General features: G+C 40.7%; 1 protein-coding gene across 1 annotated transcript in view; it reads right to left on the bottom strand.

The window, feature by feature from the left end:
• CFAP44 (cilia and flagella associated protein 44) overlaps positions 1 to 15,582 on the bottom strand; it is a 148,936-nt gene extending 133,354 nt beyond the window's left edge. Inside the window, exons 1-3 of the mRNA XM_036746343.1 lie at positions 15,459 to 15,582; positions 14,641 to 14,809; positions 4,002 to 4,164 (exon numbers count right to left, since the gene is read on the bottom strand). Of these exons, the coding sequence (XP_036602238.1) occupies positions 4,002 to 4,164; positions 14,641 to 14,809; positions 15,459 to 15,582 (456 nt within the window). The remainder of the gene's footprint in view (positions 1 to 4,001; positions 4,165 to 14,640; positions 14,810 to 15,458) is intronic.
• Between the last annotated feature and the right edge of the window lie 1,403 nt (positions 15,583 to 16,985).

The raw sequence follows: 16,985 nt of genomic DNA, 5'->3' as shown, positions 1-16,985 counted from the left end.
TCCCTTTCTATTTCTCTCAATATATTCTTCTCTCACCCCTTAATTTCATTTTATTTTTTTAGATATCATCCCTTCATATTCAACTCACCCTGTGCCCTCTGTCTATATATATATATATATATGTATATTCCCTTCAACTACCCTAATACCCTCATCTTTCCATGTAGAAATGTAAACAAAACAGTTCAACTTTAGTAAGTCCCTTTTGATTTCTCTTTCTTGTTTACCTTTTCATGATTCTCTTGATTCTTGTATTTGAAAGTCAAATTTTCTATTCAGCTCTGGTCTTTTCATTGAGAAAGCTTGAAAGTCCTCTATTTTATTGAAAATCCATATTTTGCCTTGGAGCATTATACTCAGTTTTGCTGGACAGGTGATTCTTGGTTGTAATCCTAGCTCCTTTGACCTCCAGAATATCATATTGCAAGCCCTTCAATCCCGTGATGTAGAAGCTGCTAGATCTTGTATTATTCTGATTGTGTTTCTACAATATTCAAATTGTTTCTTTCTGGCTGCTTGCAGTATTTTCTCCTTGACCTGGAAACTCTGGAATTTGGTGACAATATTCCTAGCATTTTTCTTTTTGGGATCTTTTTCCAGAGACCATCATTGGATTCTTTCAATTTCAATTTTACCCTCTGGTTTTAGAATATCAGGGCAGTTTTCTATCATAATTTCTTGAAAGATGATGTCTAGGCTCTTTTTTTTCGTGGCTTTCAGGTAGTCCAATAACTTTTAAATTATCTCTCCTGGATCTGTTTTCCAGGTGAGTGGTTTTTCCAATGAGATATTTCACATTGTCTTCTGCTTTTTCATTCCTTTGGTTCTGTTTTTATAATATCTTAATTTCTCATAAGGTCACTAGCTTCCACTTGCTCCAACTAATTTTTAAGGTAGTATTTTCTTCAGTGGTCTTTTGGACCTCCTTTTCCATTTGGCTAATTCTGCCTTTCAAGGCATTCTTCTCCTCATTGGCTTTTTGGAGCTCTTTTGACATTTGAGTTAGTCTATTCTTTAAGGTATCATTTTGTTCAGTATTTTTTTGAGTCTCCTTTAGCAAGTCATTGACTTGTTTTTCATAGTTTTCTTGCATCACTCTCATTTCTCTTCCCAGTTTTCCCTCTACTTCTCTTACTTGCTTTTCCAAATCCTTTTTGAGCTCTTCCATGGCTTGAGACCAATTCAGGTTTTTCTTGGAGGCTTTTGATGTAGGCTCTTTGACTTTGTTGACTTCTTCTGGCTGTATGTTTTGATCTTTTTTGTCACCAAAAAAGGAATCTAGAGTTTGAGTTTGAGTCTGAGTTTGAGTCTGAGTTTATTTTCACTGCCTGTTCATGTTCCCAGCCAACTACTTGACCCTTGAGATTTTTGTCAGGGTGTGACTGCTTGTAGAGTAGAGAGTACTTTGTCCCAAGCTTTAGGGTGCAAGCACTGCTGTTTTCAGAGCTACTTCTACTCCACTGTCACCACAGGCTCTCTCACAGCAGTGCTGCTCCTCCCCCAAGAACTGCCAACCAGTATTGCAATCCAGATCCAAGCAGGGCACAGCAAGAGAACCTGCCTCTGTGCCCACAAAGCACTCCTTGCACTCCTTCTCTGATCCACTGCTAGATTCCTCCCACTGTGTGAGCAAGGGACTTGGGAAGCAGCTGATGCTGGAGCTCTGGAAGCAGCCTTGGGAGCTTCCTGCTGCTGCCACCACCACTGCTGCACCACCTCTGCCATCCCCATGGATGGAGCCAGACTGCTCTCACCTTGCTCCTGCAGTTTCCCACTAACCTGCTCTTTGGCATTTGTGGTTTGACAAATCTGGTAACTGCCACAGCTCAATGATTCATGGCCCTAAGGCTTGTTCCGGCTGGCTGACTCCCAGTCTGGTCTGTCCTGGGCCACCCTGGGCTACGCTTCGCTCCCAGCACCATGTGATAGACCCTTCCCAGCGAATTTCATGGGTTCTGCAGCTCTAGAATTTGTTCAGAGCCATTTTTTTACAGGTGTTTGGAGGGATTTGGGGGAGAGCTTAAGCAAGTCCCTGCTTTCCAGCTGCCATCTTGGCTCCACCCCCAAAGATGTTCTTAAAACAATATCTCTATTACTGTATACAACATTTTCTTGGTTCTGCTCATTTTGCTCTTCCTTATTTCATGCAAGTCTATCCATGTTTTTCTAAGATCACTGAGCTCATCATTTCTTATAGCACAGTAATATTCCATCACAATCATATACCACAACTTGTTCAGCCATTCCTCAACTAATGGGAATCCCTGCAGTTCCAGTTCTTTGCCACCACAAATAGAGTTGCTATAAATATTTTAGAACATAAAGGTTCTTTACTTTTTTACTAATCATCTTTGGAAATAGACCTAGTAGTGGTACTGCTGAATCAAAGGGTCTAGGACTCTAGGTAGTTTAATAACTCTTTGGGCATAATTCCAGTTTGCTCTCCAAAATGGTTAGATGAATTCACAATTCCACCAACAATGAATTAGTGTCGCAATTTTTCCACATCGCCTCCAACATTTGTCACTTTTTCCCTTCCATCATTCTAGCCAATCCAATAAGTGTAAAATGACATCTTAAGTTTTAATTTGTTTTTCTTTGTATTTCTCTAAATCAATAATGATTTAGAGTATTTTTTCATGACTATAAATTATTTTGATTTATCTAAAAACTACATATTCATATACTTTGACCATTTATCAATTGGGCAATGACTTGTATTCTTATAGATTTTTAAAAGTTCTTTATATATTTGTAAGATATGAGACCTATATCTGAGACACTGTCTATAAAATTTTTTCCCCAATTTTCTACTTTCCTTCTGATCTTGCTACCTTTATTTTTACAAGACCTTTTTAATTTAATCAAAATTATGCATTTTACACCTCACTATGCTTTCTATCTCATTTATTCATAAATTGTTCACTTATCCATAAATCTGATAATATGTTCCATGTTCTTCTAATTTTCTTGTAATATCTCTCTTTATATCTAGGTCACGTATCCAAGTCAATCCCTAACTAGCTGAACCTCCAGTCGAATAGGAGGTATTGAATGCCATCAGGCTCTTCTCAAGTAGCAAAATGCCTGGCATGGATTCCACTCCAGCAGAGATCACTGACTGAAATCTTCTGGATTATATGGCAAGAGGAAGTTATCCCCCAGGAGATCTCACAGGGCTCACTCTCTCTCTCTCTCTCTCTCTCTCTCTCTCTCTCTCTCTCTCTCTCTCTCTCTCTCTCTCTCTCTCTCTCTCTCTCTCTCGTTCCTTAATCAGATTTAGATCTATAAGCCTAGGAGTCTATCTGTAAGTCAGGGACTTCTTGTATTTCTCCTGTGTCTCCTACAGTGCCTAATGGGGTTGATACATAATCGATACTCAGTAACATTAGTGCATTCCCTCTGAAATTATCTCCAATTGATCTTCTGTATATCTCGTTTGTACATAGTTGTCAACATGTTGTCTCCCCCAATGGAGTGTGACCTCCTTGATGGCAAGGACTGTTTGTTTGTTTTTTTGCCTTGCTTTGTACCCCCAGCACTTAGCACAGTGCCTGGCATGTAGCAAAAGCTTAATAAAAGCAAAAGGCCTGGCACATAGAGCTTAATAATAGCATAGTGCCTGGCACATAATTGTTGTCCAGTCTTTTTTTTCTCATTTTACTCTTCATGACCCCATTTGGGATTTTCTTGGCAAAGACACTTGAGTAGTTTGCCATTTCCCTCTCCAGATCATTTTACAGATGAGGAATTGAGGGAAATAGGGTTAAGTGACTTGGCCAGGGTCACACAATTAATAAGTGTCAGAGGTCAGATTTGAACTCAGGAAGATGAGTTTTATCCACTGAGCTACCACCTAGCTGCCCAATAGCAGAGGCTTAATAAATGCTTGTTGACTTGACTTGATTAAAAGCAGATAATAGCAGTTGTTTGGTTGATGGATTCAAATGATTACAAAAATAGGGTCTCCTCCCACCCCTGAAAGTTACTAAAAGCTATACCGCAAGAGCACCAATTCCTCTACCGCTGCTGCTCCGGAGGTACCTCTGCTCATGGGTTCTCAAATCCACGAAGACTATCTGGTTGCCAGCTATGAAGATGATGGTTTGGCTGTCTAGAAGTTGCAGATTAGACCGTTTGGTGGAGTCATAACCAAAGGAATGTCTAATGCAAAACTGTCAAGGAAAATAAAGGTCCCACAGTAGGCAGACCACCCTTCTAATAACAAACAGATTAACAACAGAAATCAATGGAACAAGATAATTCTCTTTGCTAGATATAGAATAAACTAGTATGTGAGGCTGGTTGATCTTTGCCTTAAAATTCATTAGTTTTATCTAATGATGCTAAAAGAATATTTTTTGTTTTGTTTTTAAGTAGAAAAAGTCTTACTACTCTTGCTTTTTCAACTTTTTAAAAGTTTCCCCCAAGTCATCCTAAATTCACCTTAAAAATCTCAATTTTTTATCATAAAATGAAAAGTCTCTTTAGATAATAATCACGTTAATTTTCCTTTCTTTCTCCAAAACCAAGTCATCATCTATAATGTGGGGGGAATCATAATAGTAATAAAAGTTGTAGTGCCTGTCAAAATGCTAAGTTCTTTCTACAACAACTATAAAATTCAAACCTGGCCTACCCTGTGGTATCATTGTAATTGCCTTAACCATTCCCCTGGGGATATCATTGGCCTTAACCTCACTCCCAAGACCCACTTACCATGTGACATCGTTGGCTTCACCCCAGATGAGTGAATGGTCAGGCCATTCCTGTGATGAGCTCCCCTCACTAATGGTATCACCTTTTGTCTCCAAATCCTTCAAGTAAGACCTATTTTCTCCTTACTTTGAAAGTAATCCCCTTTTCAACTTCCCCTTTATACCCTAAGGCTGGGAGAAAACTTTTTGAGCTTGGTGTCCCTGCCCACTTTCCAGCTTCCAGTATTACACCGTACAAGCTGGAAGGAAAGTTGGAGCCCCAAAGCCTAACTGCCTTTCCAATCCCTCATTGTACCTCAGTGCTTTGTTAAGTGTCAGCAGTATTGTGTTTTCAAATTTCTTCTTCTGGGCTGCCAGCACTGGTCAAAAAAGGAATGTCTGAGATAAGAAGAAAAGGTTGTGAACTTACCATGCCAGGCACCTCATTTCAAACAGCTTCCTTCCATCTCTTCAAGGAAATCTGCCACCAGTTTACACACTCACGTGCCCTCCTATCACCTCTATGGACAAAGACTTTCAATCAATCTTTGTAAAACCCCACCTGAGCCCTGGCCCTCCAGCCATTCAATAACATTCAATAACAAGCTTCTCTCCTCACTTTTTCCTCCCCTTTCCTTTGTCTCTCAAAAAGAGCACTGAAACTGATGAAATGCTTTAAAGGGAATTTGAGCCAGTCACTTCTTGAAGATCTGAATGTAATGTTATAATGAGTTTTGTTCTCTCTCTCTCTCTCTCTCACACACACACACACACACACACACACACACACACACAATTTTGGTTGACAAAATACTTTTTAACTTGCAAAACTGCATGGTCTACCATGCAGTTTTGCAGATTTCTAAACAGAAGGGAGCTCAGAGGTCATCCATTCCGACCCTTTCATTTTATAGATGAAGAAGCTGAGAGACACCCAGGGAGTTAGGTGACTTGTACAAAGTCATATGGGTAAGAGATGGAAGGATAAACATTCAAACCCAGATCCACTATTGGTGAATCTAATGCTCTTTCCACTATACTAGGCTTCTTTGAGACTATGTTGTCTATTGGCAATAGAATGTAGAATCAAAGCTTTGGTTTGGGAGGCAATGATTTTAGACAATGTACAAGTTGAAGTGGTTTTAGGGATTGTTGACTGGGATGGGGTAAAAAAAAATCTAGACCTTTGTTTTTAATCCCATCTCTGAAAGCACTCTAGTTGCAAACAAACCTAAAGATGATTTGAAATGCCACCTACTTCTTGACAGAGAGATGATCCATTCAAAGCACAGACTGAGTTATATTGTTTTTTAGATATGGCCAATGAGAGAATTTGTTTGGCTTGACTTATATGTACCATATTTCCCCATGTATAAGACGCACCCTTTTTCGAAAAATTTGGGGTCTAAAAACTGGATGCGTCTTATACAGTGGTTGTAGATTTTTTTACTTGCGTTTCCCGCTTTTTCGTGCTTGTTGTCTTTGCGCTCACTGTTTTGCATTTATTACTGGTATATTAGGCTATGTTTTGCCATGTTCTGCCCAGAAATGGTTCAGAAAAGATTTTCGTACAATGCTGAATTCAAGTTAAAAGTGCCAGTTTGCAAAAGTGAATGGAAATCGTGCTGCTGAACGTAAGTTTGGTCCTCCTCCAACTGAGAAAACAATCCGAGACTGGCTACAGGAAGAAGAAACCCTACTGAAAACGTCACGGCAGAAGAAAGCCATGAGAGGCAAGTCAGCAAAATGGCCTGATTTAGAGAGGGAACTGAAGATATGGATTGAAGAGCAAAGGGCAATTGGAATTCCTGTGTCCACAAAGATAGTTCAGCATGAGGCAAGAAGAACTGCTGATGAAAAAGAAGTTACTGATTTCAAAGGAGGACACAATTGGTGCTTCAGGTTCATGAAACGGAATGGACTATGCGTACATGCACCAGACTTGCCCAAAAGATGCCTGAAAGCTATGAGCAGATGAATAAAACCTGAGTCCAATAACTTTATGTAATACATTTTTTTTTCAAATTTCTGGCCCCAAAATTAAGGTGCATCTTATACATGGGGAAATATGGTATTTGTTACAAGGTTCTTGTTTTCCTTTCCTTTTCAATGGGAGGCAGGAAGTATGAGGGAGAGAAGATGGATTTTGGTTAAGTGAAAAATTGTAATTTTAAAATAAACAAAAACAGTAGTTTGGGGAACTTAGCCCATGCATCCAAAGACAATCACAAGAAGTGAGCCTTGGCCTAAACCTCAGGATACCCTGATAACACTATTTGAGACTGAGGAAGCCCATGAGAGGCCCAGAAGCTGAAGCCTCCACATGTGTCAAGAAAAGAATGTGCCCTAATCTAGAGAGACACGCCACAAGTGTAGCTAAGAAGCAGATCATGGTACAGACCCCACACCGAATGATAGGGAATGCAGCAACACGCCCTGTCCTAAAGCGTTTGATGGTGACCATGAAGGCACATATTGGCTATGATGCTGTAGTTCAAATACTCCAGGCTCTCTAAATAGATGGTTTCCTTGTGGACGGATCAAGTCTTCAGAAGAAATGTTGGTCATTTGGCTATAAATGAGAGCTATCAACAGTCCTCAGGCTCTGTTAACTAATCCTAAAGGTAAGAATGTCACAGAGGCCATACAGGTTCTATGGCTCTATAGTGGCTTATGGAAGAAACTGCAAGCAGCTTTATGGGAGGTAAGGGGGATCCAGCAACACACCCTAACCTCAAGCATACACCGCTGACCTTCTTGGTTCTCAAATACAGTGCAACTGAGAAACTCTATATCTGGGGTTTATGTATTTGTGATAGGGTAGAATGGACATCAGGAAAAAATGCTTGCTCACCTTGAGCTAGACCAGGGGTGGGGAACCTGTGGCCTCAAGGCCAAATGTTGTGCTCTAAGTCCTCAAGTGCAGCCCTTTGACTGAATCCAAACTCCACAGAACAAATCTCTTTAAGGCCTCAAGGCTACAGGTTCCCCACCCCTGCACTAGACAGTGTTAACATTGACATTAGTTGTGCTCTGGTCCTATTAATTGGTGATAAACAAGATAGTCAGGGAGGGATAGGGTCTTGATGAAATTCATGTCCCCAGTCTAACAGTCAATATGCTGGAGACAGCCCCAGCCTTTAAAAATCATCAAAACCAAGAGTCATCCCTTGACCAGGATGGGCTAATTCATTATAGTATACTCCAGTTGGGTTCAGGAAATCCCAAGAGGAACCAGAGACCCCATCCCAGTTCTCCAAATCTGAGAAAAACATCCCAAGCAATTCAAGGATCCCCACTCCAAGCCTCTTGATAGCCAGACCTTTTGATTCCTGGAAATGGAAAGACCCTGAAGTCTTTCTTGAAATAGCTGGGTGGTAGGAGAAGTCCATATAGTTTTTTAGGGCCTTAAGAGTTTTGGTTTGACCGTCAGGATAACATAAATAAATTCTTTTAGTCAGACCTTGACGTCTATCCGTCTATCTACATAGTATCTCCTCTCCTGGATGAGGTACAAAGTAGGGCTTTGCCCAGTTGATTTTGTACGGATCCAGTTGGGGCAGGTAGATTGACATACACTCCTCACTGAGACACAAGAGTGGTAGGTAGATGCAATACAATTTCTAGACCATGTTGCCAAAATGGGGCAGAGTAATACCAATAATCTCAGAGGTGACCTCTTGAGGCTGAAAGTGATGGTGATAAGCAACAACAGACTTGGTACACACAGAAAATTAAAATCTATCAGAGGGTGCTGGACATAAAAGTGTTTATTGTTGCATATAACACCCATGATTGGTGTCATGGTTCATATGGACGTGATCAGCCCTACAGCTGCCTGCGTTTTTGCTAGCTGTCAGTCATCAATGTGCCTAAAAGGAGGCAGGCAGCTAGCGCTGCCCCCACTGCAGGACTTCCTGTGTTTAGATGCGCATTTGGCATATAGCGTAAGGTCATAGCATTTATGAGGAAGATATGGAAGAGGTGGGGATGAGCCACATAAACCTGTATTAGCTCCTATAAACTGGACCTGAAGCTAACCAGCATTGCGAATGGGAAGACCACAAATCAGCTGAGGTGGAACCAACCTTTGTTTGGCAAGCATACAAGGAGAAGACTATGTATCAGTAAGGGGCATTGGCAAAAACATTTTTCTGCCCTCAAATTCACTGTTTTAATAAGCAGTTAATGGTCCAATCATTACTGGTCAGGAGACAAGTCAGAGGCGAAAAGAATATATCCCTGGAAGTGTTCTTTGTGGTTAACCAGGAGCGTGAGATCCTCCAGGTACTCGCTAATCCCGTTTCTAGCTTCAAACATGTCACAGGGGACCAGCAGGAATCTATTTGCTCTACACATTCAAAGCCACAAAATCAGCTTAATAATGATTAAAGTTGCATGGGTTTGGGGCATAATTCCCACCACGTGCATCTTTATTCACAAGCCCCAGAAGGACCATATTAGGTAACTACCCTAGAAAAGGTTCTCCTGAATACAGACATGGCTGCCTCTCAGGTTGCTGAACTCTTTGATTCTCATTAGGTCCATGGGCTACTTGGCACTGGAGGAAACAAGACCTAAGCACTCCCAGGTACACATCAGTTGCTACCCTGACCTCCTGACAAAGACAAAAGCTAAAAGGATACTGTGATTAGGCCACCTGGCTGGGTCAGTGTCATCCAACAGAAGGCATCCTTGGTCCTCATCAACATGTATTAACTATACCACTTAATACTAGCTGTTCTTGAAATAACAAAGTCACTGTGCATATGGTGCAAGAGTTCCCATTTTCTGTCACCTGCTCCCAGACATGCCAGAATCATAAAACTCTCATTACCTCCTCCTTTGTACTTTTTTTCATGAAACCCTCACCTATTTCTTTAATAACCTCCCAGAAGAAAACTGTTATCGCCAGTTTGTTATAGCTGTCTTCAAACGCCAACCCAATTAAAGTCCTGTAAAGGGTTAGTCTGAATCATGAGACAGTCACATTGAGTTGATCAATTTTACTTCAGTCTCCTGATTTTGTAACTGATATACAGCAGGGTGTTTATTCAGATCAAAATAATCCTTACCATTTCCAGTGGTATAAAATTCCACAGACTCATGTAGTTCTTTTGGATGAGGGGGTGATTGCACATAAATACTTTTTTTCCAATTATTTCTTTCTGGCTGCTTGCAGTATTTTCTCCATGACCTGATAACTCTGGAATCTGGCTACAAATTCCTTTGAGTTTTCATTTTGGAATCTCTTTCAGGAGGTGATCAGTGGATTCTTTCACAATGACTATTTTACCCTCTGGTTCTAGGATATCAGGACAATGTTCCTTGATAATTTCATGAAAGATGCTATCCAGGCCCTTTCTTTGGTCATGCCATTCAGGTAGTCCAATGATTCTTAAATTATCATCTCCTGGATCTACTTTCCAAGTCAGTCAGTTTTGCCAGTGAGGTATTTTACATTTTCCTCTACTTTTTTTCATTCTTTTGATTTTGTTTGACTGATTCTTGATGGCTCAGAGAACCATTAGCTTCCACTTGCCTAATTCTAATTTTTTTGGAGAGGGGGAAGGAAAGACAATTGGAGTTAAGTTACTTGCCCAAGGTCACATAGCTAGTAAATGTCAATTCTAATTTTTAAGGGATTATTTTCTTCAGTTAGCTTTTATACAGCCTTTTCCATTTGGCCAATTCTACTTTTAAAGGAGTTGTTTTCTTCACTGGATTTTTTTTCATTTGTCCAATTCCATTTTTTAAAGAGTTATTTTCTTCACTCAGTTTTTGTGCTTCCTTTTCTATGCTGCTGACTCTTTTTTTGTAATTCTCTTGCATTAACTCTCATTTCTTTTCCCAATTTTTCTTATACCTTTCCTACTTGCTTTTTAAAATGCTTTTTGAGCTCTTCCAAGAGGACTGTTTGGGTTTGAGACCACTTCATTTTTCCTGAGGCTTCACATGTACGCATTTTGACATTGTTATCCTCCTCTGTCACCATAGTATCTTTCTATGATCAGGGCTCTTTTTTGGTTTTTTGCTCATATTTTAAAGTTGAGCTCTGCTCCTGGAGCACAGCGGGCACTGTTCCAAGCTTCTTGCACTGGGGGCCAGGGGCCCGGTCACTGGCTTTCTGTCTTGGGGCCTCAGGTGGTGGAGTGGCCCAGCATAGTTGAGCCTGTTGTTGCCTGAGTTCCGGGGCTGGAAATTTGCCTTCCACACTGGGACAGGAGGTCTCACAGCTGGCCTACTGCATCACCAGCCTGCTGAGCCAGGACCCAGGCTAAAAGCCTCCTGCTGGCTTGCCCAGATACGGTCTATGCTGGGCTTCTCCACACTGCGCTCCCCTTTTACCTCCCTTTTACCCAAGTGAGACAGACCTTTCCTAAAATCCTTCTAAGTCATCTTAACCTGGAAAATTGTTTCACTCCATCTTCTTGTGGGTTCTGTTACTCTAGAATCTGTTTCAAGGGAAAATGGGGAGAGCTCAGGCAACTTCTTGGCATCTCTCCACCATCTTGGCCAATACTTTTTTTGCAATGTGAATTTTCATAGGCAGAAGTTGAAAGAATACCATCTCAGACTTGGCACACTCTTGGGAGTCAAAATGAACAAATGCTACCATTGCATTTCTTTTCTTTTAATAATAATGTCCTTTAGGGAGTGAAATCCAAAGTGATCTGACTCTTTTAGCCTTCTTGTTACTTCTCTTAAGCAGCTTTCTTTTAGGGGTTTTTGGTGGCCCAACATGATCTTTGCAATTTTGTTTCTAGGGAATAGTCTTTATCTTCTGGTTTGGGTTATTTTTGTTTTGTTTTGTTTATTTCTGGCTTCTCTTGACATACACCAGTCCTGCACCCTCTGCTTTGACTGGCACTTGTCACAGGACTCAACATATCATTAGCAACATTTTAAACTACTGCTTTCATATAAGGCTGTACAATCTGTGTTGTTCATTCATTTCAGTCATTTCTGACTCTTCATGGCCCCATTTGGTGTTTTCTTGGCAAATATACTGGACCGATTTCCCATTTCCTTCTCCAGTTCATTTTATTGATGACAAAACTAAGGCAAACAGGTTTGTTATTTGCCCAGGCTCACAGAGCTGGTAAGTGTCTGTGGCCAGATTTGAATTGAGGAAGAGGAGTCTTCCTGACTCCAGGCCTGGTACTCTATCCAGTGTGCCACCTAGCTGTCCCTAGACTGCAGTAATCTTCAGCAAAAGAGTATTTGCTTTATTAGCCACAGGTAGGCAACACAACCCAGGAATTGATGGGTCTACAAAATATCTGCATATGGGGCTAGAGAAAACAAGTCTTTTTTTTTATTATTTACAAATGGAAATCTTGGAGGTTCTCAGCTCCTGGGTTGCAGTCTGTAAATGTCAACAGGGTCACCAGTATATGTTGGGGTGTACTTCTGGTTCCCCACTCCCCCCCAACATATACAAAGCTTCTTATATCCTGTGTCATAAACCATTCCAGATCCTTAGAACCTGGGCAACATTCTGTGACATTCTCATCCTTAAGAGTTAGTTAGGACCTGAGCATTGTCAATATACTCATTCACAGTCTCAGCTAACTCATAGAGACCACTATATGTTGGTCTTCTGTAGATATGACCTTTCCATAAGTAAACTGTCTGTTCTGGAGGGCCTAGAGCACCTCAACTGTGACACCATAGCTAACTGGAGCCTCCAGGGTCACCACCGAGTACCTGAGAGCAAGGTGTGCTGTTGGACTCCCCATCATCTGTGTGCACTCTGTACTGTGTCTGCTTCTTAACTTCATTTACAGCATGTCTCTCCTGATCAGGAACATTCTTTTAGACTTATGTAGGCTCCAGCTTTTGGGCTTTTTTTCCCCACAGGTCCCCACAGTCTCAAGTAGTGTTATCAGGCTATCCCGAGGTTTGGCCACAGCTCACTTTATGAAATTGTTTGGGTTCATAGGTGCATTCCTCAAACCATGCTGTTTAGGTCTGCCTGCAGCTGGAGTAGTTTCTGTGATAGGACTGAAAAAAAGACCTAGATATTTTTACCAACAATTTCCCTCCCCTCGCTACCTCCCCAGACTATGGTCTCTAAACACTACTTCAATTTGTCCATTGTCTATAGTTAGTATTTAAGTCATTATTCCCACCCAAGCCAAAACTTTGATTTCAGAGATTCTATTGCGCAACAGATAACACAGTCCCAATACAGCATGACAGAATGGAGAGAGATTTGTATCTGACATTGGGAGTCTGGGTTCAAATGCTTGCTCTTCCATCTCCTACCTGTTTGACTTTGGACAAATCATGAGATCATATTGAGTCTCAGTTTCTTCATGTATAAATAAAGGGAAGGAAAGAAAAAGGAAGGGGGAAGGGAAGGGGGCTTCCTTTTAGTTTCTATGCCTCAGATTCAGGCAAATTGGCACAAAGTGAATTTTACTGAATTCTCTCGGAAGGGATTGTATTCAATTTAGGACAGTCAAATACTTTCAACTCAGCTTCACTCCACTTTTGAAAGACACAGGGAAGGACAGAAAGGGAGAAGCTGGATGGAGCGCAGTTTGGTTAGAGGGGTGGGAAGGGGGTGTGTTTTGCAAAGATTGAACGAAAGTACACTTCCTACAGGGAGTGAGAAAGGAAATAGGGATGAATACATTGATTTAAGGTCTCCTTCAAGGGTAAGAAAGATGTTTCAAGGGAGATACCTGGTGTGCTAGCTCACAACATTTTCTTTCAGTTTCAATCTCAAACATTCCTTTTGACTAATGCTGACCACCTGGGGAGGAGAAGAAAACTTCATGGCAACCCTGTGAGGAAACTTGACTCATTGCTGAGATAAGGTAGATAATCAGCCAAGGAAACTTGACTTTAATGGTAGGCTAAGATAGAAAGCTGGCTCTGCAGATTTGAGGCCCAAAAACTTTCTGAATATAGTGGTGAAATGCACACCTGGAGATACTGGTACAAATTTTCCTTTTGACCATAGACTATAATGGCACAAGGCTAAAAAACTGGAAAATTGGGCCTGCGGTACTTTCTTTGAGAGTGTGGAGAAAACAGACCTTGTGGGACAGCAGGGAGACAAGTGTGATGCCAGCAATGGGAGGTGACAATTGGACAATCCAATAACGTCCTTCAGATGCAGAGGCCTCAGGTTCATATTACAGAACAATGCTGTCAGCTTTGAGACAGAGGAATGGTGGTAGATGGGGTTTGGTATTTTGACATAGTGTGTAGCTTCTTACTCCTAATCATAATGCAGAAAGAAACAACAGCGCTCATCTGACACGGACGCCTTACCTTCCAGATAAGTTACTAAAGCCCAGGGAGGGAAAGTAATTAATTTCAAGATCTGACCATGAATTGGCAACATAACTTGAATCCAGAATCCAGGGCTTTCAGATTTCCCATCCATTTCTACTAATGTATTCACGGCTGGTAATGGTTATAATATATTACACCTCCCAGAAAACACATTTACATTTTAGTAATGGCTTTCAATACCTTAAAAGCATGGTGAGAATTTTAGGCACAATAGTTCTGACCCTTCAAGAGGTACACGGCAGGGAGGACGACCTTTTAGTTCCCCTTAAAGCAAAGCATATGAGTTTCTGTCTATTTCAGCTATGCAGCAGGTTGATCTTGCCCAAGATAAATACTTCACTCTATTTTCCTCTGTGGCAAAATATTCAATACAAATTTTAACCATGTATCCTGACCAAAATCCCCTAACTAGGAAACTACTTTTTAAAATTATTGAACAAATGGGGGAAGCTAGGTGACACAGGGATAGAGCACCGGTCTTGGAGTCAGGAAGGACCTGAATTCAAATATGACCTCAGACACTTACTAGCTGTGTGACCCTGGGCAAGTCACTTAACCCTGATTGCCTCAAAAAAAATATTCAACAAATGGAAAAACCTCTATCTTATACATATTCAGCTAGACAGGATACATCAGCGTAAGGAGGTTTGATGGTATGCCAGAGTCTTCGGTCACAAAAGGAACCGAAACCACCTCATTATAATTGTAGAAGAAATTCTCTGAAATTTTCTTCATTTGCTCTGAGCCTGATTCTTCCATTTCTTCCAGGAAAGGATCTTCAGCATATGAATATTCAGATTCTGAAAGATAAAAAGATGATAATTGAGGATAATAAAATCTAAGAGCCCTTAGAGAGTCTTAGAGATGGTAGTTGAAGTCATAATAGTGAATACCATTCATGTGGAGTGGAGAGGAAGGGCATGGGAACTGAAGTGAGGAACTGGGAGATTGAGATGTTTTAGGGAACATCAATATGAAATGGAATCTGTTTTCTGCAACCATCACTAATTCTGCATGGTTGTTCTTAAGGCGGCCAGGTGGTGCAGTGGAGAGAGCCCTGAACCTGGAGTCGGGAAGATCTGAGTTCAAATACAGCTCCAGACACTTAATAGCTTTGTGACCCTGGGCAAGTCACTTTACCTCTCAGCCTTAGCTTCCCAATCTATAAAATGGGGGTAATAATAGTCCCTGCATTCCCAGGGTTGTTTTGAGGATCAGATATTTGTAAAGCACTTTGCAAACCTTAAAGCATTACATAAATGGAAGCTGTTGTTATTGATTTTTGTATTGGTTCATGATAATTCACTTCTCTACTGAGAAAGCTGATCGGGATGTATTTAAAGTCACAACAGGAACTGATGTTACAATAGCAATATTTGGCTACACTACTCCCTCATGTACCACCCACTTTCCACCCCCTCCCCCCAACCCCGTCCCATGTACGCCTACGTTCTGCAGCAGTTTCAGTTGAAATTTCTTCAGATTCTTCTCCTTCTGTTTGGAATTCATACTCATCCTGGTAATCATCATCTTCTGCATCATCTGGTTTTGCTGGTTCTTCTTCTTGATCCATGTTAGGAACTGATGGGAAGAAAATGAAAAATTGCAATTTTTGTTTTAGGGGTTATTCATTCTACCCAGGCCTGGGTCCCCAATTTGCTGACTGAATTGCCTCACTTAAATGGAATCAGAGAACAAGAGCAGGTTACATACAATAAGGGATGAGGTGGGGGCAGCAGGGAAGGAATCTTACATGAACTGATATCAAGAAGAGAATTCTTTGTTTTGCAGCTTAATAGATAGTAGAAAATAAGAAAGCGAAAAGAAGACCTTGAGTATTCTGTTCTGTTTTTAAAATAATGCCTTTCGGAAAAAAAATACTATAACTCACTATTGACCGGAGAAATGAAAATAAAACAACTCTGGGCTACTACCTCACACCTACTGGATTGGCTAATACAACAGAAAAGGTAAATGACAAATGTTGGAGGGGATGTGGGAAAATTGAAACATGAATGGATTGTTAGTGGAGAAGTGAACTGATCCAAGCAGTCTGGAGAGCAATTTGGAACTATGCCCAAAGGGCTGTAAAACGATGCATACCCTACGACCTAGCAATACCACTATTAGGTCTATATCCCCAAAGAGATAAAAAACAAAAGGAAAACGATCCATATGTACAAAAATAATTACAGTGGCGTTTCTCCAGGGGCAAAGAACTAAAAATTGAGGGGATGTCCATCAACTGGGGAATAGCTGAACAAGTTGTGGTATGTGATTATGATGGAATGCTACTGTACTATAAGAAATGATGAGCAGGATGCTCTCAGAAAAACCTGGAAAGACTTGCATGAACTGATACAAAGTGAAATGTACTGTGTACAAAGTAACAGCACTATTGTAACATGATCAGCAGTGAATGACTTAGCTATTCTCAGCAGTACAACGATCCAAGACAACTCTGAAGGATTTATGATGAAAAATGCTATCCATCCCCAGACAAGGAGCTGATGGTGTCTGAACACAGATTGAAACATGCTTTTTTAAACTTTCTTTATTTTTCTTGAGTTTTTTGTCTATTTTCTTTCACAACATGATTATTATGGATGTTTTGTATGACTACATATATACCCTATATCGAATTGTTTGCCTTCTCAGTGGGGGTGGGGGCAGCTGGGAAGGGAGGAAGGAAGAGAATTTGGAACTCACAGTTCTGAAAACTAATGTTAAAATTGTTTTTACATGTAACTGGAGTAAAACAAAATACTTAATAAAAAATAAAATGATGCCTTTCTTCTCAAAGAGGGTAAGTATAGGCAGCAAGCACTCCAGAGTAGGGACTAGAGTTATCTATATTCAAATATAACTACGAGATCTTAAGTATGCTAAAGCCAATAGGAGTTGCTTTTGAAATGCAAATATATAGTGGGTCATCATGGAGCCAGAAGGAAAATAACAAGATCTAGGATGCTTTCA

This window comes from Trichosurus vulpecula, chromosome 2 (genome assembly GCF_011100635.1).
Source record: "Trichosurus vulpecula isolate mTriVul1 chromosome 2, mTriVul1.pri, whole genome shotgun sequence".
NCBI classification, from domain to species: Eukaryota; Metazoa; Chordata; class Mammalia; order Diprotodontia; family Phalangeridae; genus Trichosurus; species Trichosurus vulpecula.
This window is presented reverse-complemented; position numbering and strand designations above follow the sequence as displayed.